Source organism: Schistocerca americana, chromosome 2 (assembly GCF_021461395.2).
Source record: "Schistocerca americana isolate TAMUIC-IGC-003095 chromosome 2, iqSchAmer2.1, whole genome shotgun sequence".
Taxonomy (NCBI): domain Eukaryota; kingdom Metazoa; phylum Arthropoda; class Insecta; order Orthoptera; family Acrididae; genus Schistocerca; species Schistocerca americana.
The window spans coordinates 1,052,690,075-1,052,703,966 of record NC_060120.1 but is presented as its reverse complement, the minus strand read 5'-3'; the positions used below and the strand labels follow the sequence as shown (position 1 = coordinate 1,052,703,966).

The following is a 13,892-nucleotide window of genomic DNA, read 5'->3' as shown; positions in this document are numbered from 1 at the left end:
GTTGTTATACTTTGGTGTAACTCTTCCCACTCTAATAGGATATTTCTGGCTTAGAAACAGGTGGTTCAGGCAATAAGTGTTGTACGTTCATGAACCTCTTGTCAACTCCTGATAATATCAGCTTATTCCCAAGAGTAAGCAGGTTTCACTCAGTTAATACTCGGCAGAAATCAAACCTGCATTTGGATCGCACTTTCGTAACTCTTGTGCGGAAAGGTGTGCAGTATACTACTATACCCATTTTCAACAAGCTACCACAAGAATTCAAAAATCTTAGCAGTAATCCACATGCTTTCAAATTGAAACTGAAGAGTTTCCTCATCGCCACTCCTCCTATTCTGTCGAGGAGTTCCTTGAAAAATGAAGGTGATTTTTCTGTTGTGTTGTTGATTGCATTTACTTAAACTTATGGCTTGTCTTTTTTCGGGTTCATAAACATTTTATTTTTATCTGTTATTATGTTTAAATTGTAATTTCATGTACTGACATATTCCATGACCTTGGAGATTTGCTCCTCAATTTGGTCCTATGGAACTGGATGTGTAATAAACAAGAAAAGCTTTCCTCCATATAACTTTAAGTTAGACAAAATGTGTTTAAGATTTGGCTGTTTCTTCTGTCCTTCCTGAAGTGAAATATTTGTAAATTTAGTTGTCTGTCTTAGTATATAAGAACAGTATGCCAAACCTTGTCTTCGGTCTCTAGAGCAACAGCTTGGAAAAAGAGAAGAAATTATTACTGATATCAAAGAGAAAAAGAAGGCTCCCCACTGTCCTGATAAGCTACATATCTTGAGGCACAGTTCACCTTTACTGACACTATCCAGTGTGGTGTGGCAGCACCAACAAATTAAAAAACAGAAATAATGTAGGTGATTTTTGGCAGCTCACTGTCTATCATGACATGACATAACATGGTGTCAGCTCTGGCAGCAGCAATGGCTCCAACCTGATTGGGTACAGAGATCAACTGAGCTTGGGTAAGAGATACTGGTACACCATTCCATACAGCTGTGCAGGTCTCTCAGCAACCCGTGAAGTTGTCAGTGGAAGAGAGATCTGGAGAAAGAGCCGACCAAAGCTACAGTCAAACACCTTCCACACCGAAATAGGTCAGGAGATAACATAATGGACACATACAAGACAGGGCACAGCCACCAGCCTTAACACATCAGAAATTGTGAGGAAAGACTACCAAAATTAAGGATCACACACTGTGCAACCGTACTCCAAAAGAGAAAGCACAAACATAGTACAGGCAGTGTCTTTAGTAGATCCGTTACGTCTTCTAAGTGTTCTGCCAATAAAATAGAGTCTATGGTCTGCCTTCCCCACAACATTTTCTGTGTGTTCCTTCCAATTTAAGCTCTTTGTAACTGTAATTCCTAGGTATTTAGTAGAATTTGTAGCTTTCAGGTTTGACTTATTTATGGTGCAATTTAAGTTTAATGAATTCCTTTTGTCAGTCATGTGGATTATCTCATACTTTTCATTATTTAGGGTCAATTGCCAATTTTTGCACAATACAGATATCTTATTCAAATCATTTTGCAATTACTTTTGATCTTCTGATGATTCAACTTCATGATAAATGACAGCATCATCTGCAAACAACCTAAAATACATACTCAAATTGTCTCCTAACTTGTTTATATCAATAAGGAACAATGGAGGGCCTATAACACTGCCTTGGGGAATGCCAGAAATCACTTCTGTCTTACTCGATGACTTTCTGCCAATTACTATGAACTGAAACCCATCTCCAGATGTGGCCATGCAATCCTGCATGGCTGACCAAACAATACCTTTATCCTCTCAATCTTTAGTCATGAAGAACCTCTAAGGTCTTGAGTATGGTCTTCCAAAGCCATCGATTCTGTGTACAAATGAGAGTCATAGTGTTCCAACTGATGAGAGCAGCAACATCCCGGAATGATAAATTGCAGTCCAAAAGCTCAAACTCTTCCCACACTGAGTTCCAACATATGCTGATAGAAGTTGCTCCCCCTTACACTAGACATAATATGATCTTCCTATAAAAAATCACAACATTGAAACTTGAGAAACCTGCCATGTAATCTTTCCTTACATTCATAAAATAGACAGAATTGCTCCTTCCTACTTCTTGTGGCAGCACAGAAATGCTGCTAATTTGCATAAGCAAGAGCATGTAGCACACTTCATGCGAAATTGACATTTGCTGCCTGCTGCCTTCTAGTGACACAATATTAATGGCCACCACAGTGAAGTGAAGTACTACACGAGAAAAGCTGCACAGATATGCAGCCAGATTTTGATGTTATTTGAATGTGTTGCAAATACCAGCAACTTGACTCAAATGTTGAAAAATTTAAAACTGTGCACTTCACAAAATGCAGAAATGAAGTATAACCAAATTACTTACACATTACATTTGGAATTAGTCAAACCATACCAATACCTGAGTGTAACAATTTGTGGGAATATCAACTGTAATTGCTCTATACTGTGCACTTCACAGTGGTTCGCAGAGTGAAGATACAGATGTATATGTAGTGTAGAATGATCAAATGTGGTCAGTTGCAGATAAATCAGGTGGCAAATGTCAGTTCACTGGTAGGGTACTGTGGAAACTGCAACCTTTCTACAGAAGACACTGCTTTCAAAATACATCCCACTCATCCCAGAATCTTGCTCAAGGGTATGGAACATACACAAAATATGCCTAACACAGGATATCAACTGTATACAATGAAGTGCAGGATCAATGGTCACAGGTTTGTTTCATGCAAAGAACAGCATTACGGAAATGATAAGCTGGCAGACACTGGAAGACAGACATGAACTATCCTGTGAAAGCCCACTTAGGAAGTTTCAAGAACCAGTATTAAGTCAGCAGTCTACGAATACACTACAACCCACTATGTAATACTCCCACAGAAAATTCAAAGGTGAGATTAGATAAACTACAGCACACACAGAGGCTATCAATACTCCCATACTCCATACATGAATTAAATGGAAGGAAACACTCATAAGCAGTATAATGGGAAGTTGAGCCATGCGTGGCTCGTGTTCCCGCCATCATGTATTTTACACCCTGTTTTTAATGTACTTCCACCTCACTACGTTAATTTGATTTACTACTATCACTGAGTTGCTGCTTTGCCTGACTGTGACCAGTGCTAGCAGTGCATATCAACATATCCCCTCTCGTAGTATCTTTGTTCGATTCCTACGACTTCCCAGTCGTTGTCTGTTATAAGCCAGTTCAGATAGCAAGTTCGCCCCGAGTTCGGGCTGTCAGTGGGAACGCGTCTGGAGTGCAGTCCAGACCTGCCAGTCAGGGAGTTGCAATGCATCACAAGTGCAGTCTTCCATGCATTTCACAGTTGAAGGGCCTTTACAGTCAGATTGCTCAGCTAAGCTAGAAATGGTAATCCCTTCCCACATCTTCCTGTGATAGCAAAGGACATATTGTCACTTTGAACAAACAACTGTTCAGTACTCTTCATATCACCTGGGCCTTGAAATACTTAACCACACTCTTCAGCATAATCTGACAGTCTCCTGCTATGCCCTAAGCTGAAAGATATCCTTCCCAAAATTGCATTCTCAAAACACAAAGCAGTTGGATGATCCAAGTGCAAGCTATAAGGCCTGTTCTTTACAGCCATTCACTCATACTGCAGTTTCCTCATGTGCATTTCTTATTGTAGCAAATGTAGTCCCACTGCCACTACTTTGCAGTATTCTAAAAAGGTATTTCAACCAGACACCTGTCTGCCTTTATGAGTGACCACTGGCAAATTCAGAAAATTTACTGCCAGGTTGTTGACTGTACTGGACAGCACAATGCCAATGACTTCTGCAGCTGTTTCAGCACCAACACTCACAGGACTCTGAGTCACCCACCCCCTCCACCTCCCATACCTCCCTCCTTGCCCCAACAAAAACTACAGAATACTCACAGCTGAGGACATCTGAAAACAAATTTTTCAAATAACAACTTTAGACATTTCTTTAACTCAAAGAGTTCATAAAAAACTGTCTGTCACACAGACAGCTGCTGCCTACAAAATAAACATAATATCTTAAAATACTGTAAGTCATAATACAGCATGTCTTCGCTACAATTTTACAGAAACGGAAATAATGGTCCAATATGTAGGTTAAGACCTATATGAATTAAAAGGCATTTACACATTAAGACCTATATGTGTTGTTAAGTCATAAGAACTGGTAAAGATGTTAGATATATACATAAACTGTGAGGAATGGTGACTTACATGGCACTCTCTAAGACTCCTTGGAATGTTGGCATCAAAGTAAGTGCCACTGAAACTCCAAGAATAGATAGAGCAACCAGCACAAGCCAAAGTGACCTGTAAATAATAGAATAAATTTTATGAAAGAGGATATGGCATTATAAAATAAATACTACTACAAATTTCACCACAGATGCAAAGATTAAACATATTAATTCCTTGCAAATATAGGCACTAGTATTTACAGTTAGATACTAGGAAATAGCTGCCATTTAAATCACAATTTATGCAATGTAAACAGCACTTAGATCTATATCTTCTCTCATCTTTTGAAGATTATCATTTGCTTATTAACTAGTATAGTTAGCATTTGGCACCAGAAATATGCATAATTTTGTTTCTTAAAAGTTTACTATTATTGTTCCCACATAAAAACTGTCAGCAGAAGAGACACGCATGAGCATGTGGTAGATAAAAGACAATTATTGACCAGTGTGTACATCAGTCATCTGGAAACTGTTTAGTGAGAGCAAGTCAAGAAATTGATTCTTTTTGTGGAGGGAGGATGTTCTGTGCTTTCTAATGGAATGTATCATTAATCACTGCAGTAAGTTGTACATCTGTGTACAGGTCTGATGAAGTAATAACTAATTTCATAAAACGTCTTTTTACACTGTGCCTATGAGGTTAGGTCAGTAAAACACTGGCTGCCTGGGCTTCACTCCTTTACACACGTGGTTATGTGAATAGTACACATACTGAAAGTTTGTGTGCTGTGTGAATTTTGGCTTCCAGGACTCAACATGATAGTGTGTTAATACTGACTCTTGTAGTGTAGACAATACAAGAGAAGGCAAAGGCCCGTTTTTTCATACCGACACTTGACCACTGCACAGCCTGCCCCCCACAATATGCCATTGCCCAGAACATTCCTCCTCCTCCTCCTCCTCCTCCTCCTCCTACTCCTCTCCTCCCCCCCCCCCCCCCCATTTTAATAATTAAAGTGCCCGCACTCACACGCCACACACACACACACACACACACACACACACACACACACACACACACACATGCAAATTAAAGTCCCCCACTACAATTTTCCTCTGTGTGGGCTACTGTAGAAATTTCGGTACGGTTTTCGATACTAGCTGGACCGATTCATGAGGAACACTTATGTATATGATTTATAAATATTTCCAGTGAACTGGCTGAACTATGATTAAATCACTAAAATCACTTATCTTGGTATAAAAAGGTGCCCTATATTCAGGAACACACATTTTCAATAAATTTCGAGCAACCATTAAATCTTGGTTTCAGATAAAGCACGGTTTAAACACACTCTGAAAGACTTTTTGATAGGCAACTCCTTCTATTATATAGATGAATATCTTAACAGAGACTGTTAAACCAGCTTAAGTAAAAATGTCTGTTAGATTTCTGTTTTGACAGCACTTTGTCACAACAGTCAAGATTAGGTATTTTTTATATGATAAATTTATTGATAGTGCATAACAATGTTTCATTCTGACAGCATGTTAATTCTGTAAATATTAGCTGTTCCAGTTTACCACATTGTATTAATCTAGTTTGACAATTTCCTGACAAATGATCAGGGTTGTATTATATTCAAATATTTTATGTTATACCTTCTGACATGTTCCACACCCATGAGAACCATCTCATTTTTTTGGATCTATGGAACAAAAACTGAATCTAATCTAATCTAATTAAAAAAAAACTGCCACTATGAATAGAATGCCATTGTCATCTAGCAGTGAATGGCAGAAGTCCTCAGAATCATGTAGAGCCGCCCAACTGCAGCATCAAGGCAATACTACCGCGAGGCCAGCATGAACTGCCACTACCAGGGATACCTGTGTTAGCTATTGATCATGACCTATAATGCAGTATGCATCACATTTTATGCTGATGAGGATAGACTTTTTGGTATGAAGTTAAAGTTTAAGATGTGTGACAAGAAATACGGGAAAGGGTCGCACAGAAAATGCAGCTCAAGGCACACTGGTGCTGCAGTCAAACAGACTGGGTGGGGCAGCAGCTAACAGCTCCCTTTATTGCCACGAAATATCACTCCAAATGCCAGTAGTTAAATTAAATATGGAATAGATAATGTGTGTCAGTGTTGATAATGTCTGATGTGCACTACTTAAATCATTTAAGTTGTATTAAACTGTTGGTATTCAGTTACATGATGCTCTCTGAATTTTAATCATAGCTCTACAAAGTGGCTGCTAACAAAATTAGCGCTACGCAAGACAAGTCCTCCAGTCCCAACACTTAGTGCTTTTTCTGTAAGTTGAGTTGGGTCTGGTTGGCTGGTAATAATATAAAATAACAGTTAATCTTACATAAAAAATCAGTTTTGTAACATATGTATGAAAATAAAAAGGCAACCTTTGTAGTTTCAGAATAACTGTTTTTTAAAAAAGAAAAGTTAATTACAACTCAGAATAATAATATTTGTTTAATATATTGTTTCAAAATGAAAGTGAAATGAAAAGTTAAAAGTTCAATGCATGCAAATACCCATGATTAAAATATAAATTGAAGTAACTGACTACTAACCTTATCCTTCTGCTAATGAAATGTACTTGTTCACCTAAAGTTTTGTCTTACTTAGACAATTTTTCTCTGAAAAACCTCTTCCATTTCAAAGAAATCAATGTCTATTTCACCTTCTTCTCTCTGGATAATATTTTCACATCATCTACTTGTTCTGCTTTATGTTTATTTATTTATTTATTTATTGTCCTCTGAGTCAATACTGTACATGACATGAACATGGTGATGCACAAGCATACATTTGATGTTGGACATATGATAATTTGCTGGCATGAAGTAATATGCCAAAACTTTACACAAACATGAACTTACGTACATATTTTCTGAGAAGTTATGAACACACAAATTACATACTCAGTGACACATTTGTATTTTAGTGCTGTATTCCTCTAACACATATACACAACAGTACCTCGTTGGATATTCTTTCTGCACTTAATCTGCATAGTAGCAGATGATATAGATGCAAGATTTTTGCACATAATTGCATTAATGTTTTACTCTTTACAAAATTATTTGCTGCAATTTATTTCATGTTTCTTTCCACCCATGTGGAGCAGAAATTCGCTTGCACTGTAGAAACAATGATCAAGCAGGAATGATTTTAATTTTTTATTAAATACAGTCAGGGACTTACTGTTTTTTATTTATGATGGCAGGCTATTGTATATTTTAATGCCTTTGTTCAAGGGAGAGTTTTTAAAGGCAGAGGTGCACATTTCTTTAACATGGAGTTTCATTTTCTGTCTAGTACCATAGTCATGGACATTTACATTTTTATTAAATTTTGTAATATTACTTTTTACAAATTTGCATAGTTCTAGTATATACAGGCTGCCAAGGGGTAGGATGAGCAACTTTTGGAAGAGAGGTCTGCACCCATCGGTCGGCTTTGCCTTGTTCATTATTCTTATAGCTCTCTTTTGGGTGAGGAGAATGTTTGGGCTATGTGTAGAGTTTCCCCAGAATATAATACCATACTGCATTACACTGTGGAATTGTGCATAGTAGGTTGAGTGAACAGTTTCTGGGCTTGTGCAGTATGTGAGAATTCATAGGGCATAGCACACTTGGTTTATCTTACTATTAGTTTTATTAATGTGTGTTTGCCATTTTAGAATATCCTGAATCCATAGGCCTAGAAATCTAGTTTCTGTATTTGGGGATATTTGGGAACCATGTACTTTCATATCAGGCATAATTTTATTTCATCTTAGGTGGAAGTTTAGGTAAGTGGTTTTGTTTCTGTTAACTATGAGCTTGTTTTTCTCAAACCAATCACCAAGTTCATTTGTATTTCCATTTATGGCCTCTTTGAGCTCATGCTCATTTTTGCTTGTTATGAGGATACTGGTATCATCTGCGAAGAGTGTACTGGTGCTGGCATTGATGTTTGACGGTAGGTCGTTTATGTACACAAGGAAGAGCACTGGTTCAAGTATTGAGCCTTGGGGCACACCTTGTGTAATATTGCAATAGTCAGAGTAGTATGTTTCGATATGTCCTTGGTTGTTATGTTTTATTGACACTTTTTGTTTCCTATTTGTCAGGTATGAGCTGAACCAGTTTAGTGGGGTGCCTCTGATTCCATATGACCCCAGTTTGTTGAGAAGAATCTTGTGGTCTATAACATCAAATGCCTTGGAAAAATCTAGGAAGATCCCAACTGCTTTTTGTTTTTTGTCTAGGGCATCTAGGGTGGAGTGTAAATACTCATATATGACAGTTGTTGTGGATTTGTTTTTTCTGAAACCTTGCTGGGCATCAGATAGTATCCGGTTCTTATCAAGAAAATTTATTAGTCTTTTGTGAACTAAGCTCTCCAAAAGTTTACCAAACACAGGTAACAGCAATATGGGTCTGTAATTTTCTGCATTGAGTTTTCCACCTTTCTTAAAGATTGGGATGACTGTAGCCACTTTCATGCATTTTGGAAATGTACCTGCCATCAACAATGAGTTGTACACATTTGAGAGTGGGAGAGCTGTTTTGTTTATGCACCTTTTGATGATAAAATCTGTGATGTCATCGATTCCAGTTGAGAATTTATTCTTGAGGTACTTTGCACTTAGTACCATTTCTTCAGTAGTAGTTTCCCAGGAGAATATAGATTCTGCAGGAGTTGTTATTTTGTTTAGTCTGTTGGGTGTGGGTTTGCTGATGCTTTGTGACAGATTTTTAACATTATTTTCATAGTAATTGTTGAAAACATTTGCAATTTCTTGTGGATTAGTAACTCTGGTGTTGTTGTGGATCAGGTTAGTGTTTTCATGTTTATGTGGCTGTTGATTCGTTTCATTCCTTATGATGTTCCACACTGCCTTGGTTTTGTTTGAGGATGTTGCCACATAGTTGTCATTTGCTGTTTGCTTTGCTAGTGCTATGACTTTTTTAAGGCTTTTGACATATTGCTTGATATATCTTTCTTGAGATGGGGTGGCGATGGTGGTGTTATTTTTAGATACTTCAACAGATCTCTCTTCCTTCTGCAGGAAATCTTTATACCATTTGTTATCCATGGCTTCTTATTGGGTTCTTTTGATGTGGTACGTTTGGGTTTAAGAGGAAAGGCAATACTGAAGTGATACAGAAATGTGTTTAGAAATGATTCCATTTTGTTGTCTGTATCATCGCCTTCATATATTTTGTTCCATGTTTCTGCAGCTAAGGAATCATTGAAGATTTTCATGTTTTCATTGCTGTAGTTTCTTACTTTAGTTGCGTATTTGTTGTTGCACTCTAAAAATTAAGTACCAACTTTTTTATTGATTGGCAGACTTTTTGTATACTCAGCATACTTTCATTTAGTACCCCCACAAATTGTTACACCCAGCTGACTCATTCCAGCTGTGACTCACTAATAGTGCAGACTATACTTTTGTCAAGCAGCGGCAGAGTACATACATAAACGACTGTTGTGGTTCGCAAACTTTCTGCCTGAAGAAGGAACCACTGACTCCGAAAGCTTGCCGATCACAACAGTCTTTTATGTGTATGTTCTGCTGCTGCTTAGTGAGTAGATTTTTTTATCAATTCAATTAAATAACTTTATCAATAATTGATTGTTTTTATTGTTAGACTATACTTTTGGGTTGTGCACAATTTTACAGTTCTGAAAATTTAAAGCAAGTTTCCAAATTGCCCATTTAGTAATCTTATCAAGATCTGTCTGAATATTTTCACAACTCATTTTTCCTAATAGTACTGCTTTCTTTAGATTGCTTCACCAAAATGGCACATAACTTACGCATAGTATTTCTTATTGACTGTATGACCACAAGACAGGAACTCTCGAGGAATTATCCCATTGTAATTAAAGAAACAGTGAAGGGAACCTTCACATGTGATTGAACTTGTCAAATTTTTTTCGGTTTTGACTCTTGCGGCAATTTCCATTGGGACGACTAGGCCTTGGTTTTACTGTCATACCCATTTTGTGACCTGTTATAATCTTCTTTAAAAGTTCTAGATTGCTGTTGACTTCATTTAGCAATTTCTGGGCGATACCTAAGCCCTGTGGGTTTTGGCTGAAATTCAACAATTTTGGAACAAACTTTGCTTGTACACATTTCATGCCCAAAACATCGAAAAAATTACTTAGCATGAGCCAAAGGATATCCCAACATCACCAGCAACCTCTGTTCATGATGATTTGGTAATTTTCCAAAACCATTTTTCTTACTTCTTCCACACTATCATCAGTAATTGATGCACTAATGTGCCCAGTGCAGTCATCATCTTTAACTACTTTTCGACCCCTTTGCAATATTTATACCCGTCCTCTTGCCTTACTCATAGTAGATTAACCAAAAGTGACAGTCAACATTTCAAATTAGGTGCAGAACTTTATCCCATTTTTCAAGCAAAATTTTATGCAGATTCTTTGATTCATCTTATTTGAAAGAAAAATTCACCAAGTACTCAAAAACTAGTATTGCCCTTTCAACTGTCTGCAGTAAACTAAATCCTCAAAACAGCTGAAAATGCAAACATACATCAGGTACATACGTACCAACATGATAAAAAAAACTGATAATCGGGTGTGTAAAACCCACGAAATTAAAAAAATTCCCATTTTTTTGATCACACTTTGTCTTGCTGGCTTATATTACTACGAGGAAAATCAAGGTCTGTGCTCTCATCATGACTTGAAGAAGTATTTCCAATAATTGGATGCATACATTGGTTTATAAAACTCAAACTCCAACAGAACAGGGCTTGGAAGGCCCAGTGGTACCGACCAGCTGCTGTGTCATCCTCAGCCGAGAGGTGTCGTTGGATGCGGATATGGCTGGGTATGCGGTCAGCAGACTGCTCTCCTCGCTGTTGTCAGTTTTTGTGATTGGAGCCTCTACTTCTCAATCAACTAGCTCCTCAATTGGCCTCACAAGGGCTGAGTACATCCTTCATGCCAACAGCACTTAGCAGACCCAGACAATGACCCATCCAAGTGTTTGCCAAGACTGAAAGCGCTTAACTTCGGTGATCTGATGGGAACCAATTTCACTTTCTTGGTTACATGAATTTCATGTAGTAAAGTACTTACACAAAATGATCAAATGATGTGAGAACAGTGTATTACCTAAATGATTTAACTAGTTGTCCACTGTAACGGAAATTAAGTAAAATTTGTCAACCACATGGTGATGAGTGATCCCACGAATAAAATAAAGTATACTACCAATAACAATAGAGTGCAGAATGTCACTGCCATGTTGGAATAGTCACCTAGTGATAGCAAAGAATTTTTTATTATTTATCTTATGAATTACTTATATGTTTCAACGTGCATACATGTACATGTAGTAGCAGTAGGTTTTGTCATGCAGAATAGCAGTCAGCTATCTCATATAACACAAGCAAAGAAAGACAACAAGCACTCTAGCAATGTTTTGATGCATGCATTATGTCCTTTTCCAAAGGAGCTATGCAAATAGTGATTTTACAACATGTCTTGGAGTTGAGACTTATTTTTTGCACAAGTATGGTGTTATCCATGGTATGCCTAAAGTGGTTGTGACTGAATAGCCAGTGATGCCAAACATTATTGAGCAATTCTGCTCTGTTAGAAACAATTGACAGGGACACAATCTGTAAAAAGTCTTTGTTTCTGTCGAACGAGATATGCAGGCAATCAGTAAATGTGCAAATTGTTGTAATGAAATGTTAAGGCATCAGATACATCAGTAACTGTATTCTAATCAGATTTCTTGTGAATGAGGTCTAGAAACATTTTTGTAAAACAATATACAAATAAGGCAATGTGGAGAGGAATTACAACACTAATCAATTTCAAGCAACCAGTTCTAAAATGGATCTGAAGAGCTAACATTGTAACTGGTACAGGCATAGACTACAGCAAGTACACTTGCGTACCCGCAATATGGTATGTGATTTTGGGATGAGTTTTTGTAGTCCACTCCAAATGTTATCCCATCCAAGAACAATTGATATTATAGTAAAAGTTGCAGCTCAAAAGTGCATACACAAAATTCCGTAAGTGTTTCACGCAGTTCAGGCACTACCACTGACTAGCAACACAATGGCTTGAGCTTTGAACCAGTTGCTGATGCAGTTTAATTCTAATTACTGGCGGTGCCTTAGACATGGAGTCCACATTATTGAAGTTTGAATGGATTAATGAAGATAACATTGTAATCTACATGATGATGTAAAAGGCAATGTCACCTGTAGCATCTGTTTTGCTATTTTCTGTTTAGGTGCTATCAAGTGAATGAACTAGATCAAGAGCTATGTATGGCACTCTGCATATAGGTACAGTGTGAGACCACTGCAATTACCTAGGCCTCTATTACACTCACAAAAATTATTTTCAAATCAATCCATAATCAAACATACAGTTTAATGACTAATACCATTCAAAACCAAGCAGATAATTCACTACAGATATTTGTTTTGTTGCATGCACAAGTAACTCATGTGTGCAACCACTCTAATTCCCATTTTTATGTCTTTTCTATGTAAATCACCAATTCTGGTTATCAATGTGACTTTTGGAGTCTAAACAAAGCAGCCTGGCTGATTTAACCTAACTGTCCAGAAAAACTTTAATGGAGGTTCCTGGTTCAGACAACGCGTCTTTGGTTGTTCCATCATTGTATGATTTCCTGATACAGAACACTTTTAATGCACATTTCTATTTATTTTCTGTATTATTCATTGTCATTGTTTACAACCTACCACAGTAATATAGAGGAAGTTCAGACAAACATTTTGATACAGGACACTTGTGGTCTATCAAGTCAGAAAACTACCTCAAACTGGCCTACAAAAGCACGTAAGCTACAGCGCATGCACGTTGCACACGATTTTCAATATTCTCGCAATCTCTCCACACAAACTGTTAGTCCTAGACAAAAAATAAATAGGACCTTTTTTGTGTCAAATTTAATTTAGTTTTATTGTGTAGTGAGACACGTTTCTGTTGATGGAGTGTGCAGTTTTTGAGTTATTAAAGAAAAACTTACAAAAGTTGCCACTCACCATATAGCGGAGATGCTGAGCCGCAGATATGCACACACTATCTGTGCCTATCTGTGACTCAGTGTCTTCTCTATATGGTGAGTAGCAACTTTCCTTCTCACAATATTGTTTTTATATTTTTTATTATAAATGGTATTATGAGTCTGTAAGTTGAATGACCTTTCATACACATGCCCAGAGAAGGTAAACTTAATATATATCAGTAATTGTGATCAAAATGAACAAAATGTTATCTCTGAATTTCTGTAAGTTGTTCATCACTTGTTTTCATACACTTTTTATCTTCTGATTCAGCTAGTCTACACTCTCCTGCCTGGGCCACTGCTTATGTAAGCATTGTAATTCTTAGTTAATAATAATTACATTAATTGCAAAAGAGGTATGTGTGTTTATTTTAAGCGTAAAAATCACCATTTTTACTGCTGATAACCAGGAAATTCCAGTCTGTGCAAGTGCTTGTAATGCTTTCTGGAATAATGGCTTGCTGATGAACAATTATCAACCATTTTCTGCATCTCATGCTGATTGCTGCTAATGGTAGCAACCTCTTTCAGAG

General features: G+C 37.3%; 1 protein-coding gene across 1 annotated transcript in view; it reads right to left on the bottom strand.

Moving 5' to 3' along the window:
* The window catches only part of LOC124594670 (MFS-type transporter SLC18B1-like), a 321,099-nt gene that overhangs the window by 77,100 nt on the left and 230,107 nt on the right, over window positions 1–13,892 (bottom strand). The window contains exon 9 of the mRNA XM_047133038.1: window positions 4,268–4,363. Coding sequence (XP_046988994.1) covers window positions 4,268–4,363 — 96 coding nt within the window. The remainder of the gene's footprint in view (window positions 1–4,267; window positions 4,364–13,892) is intronic.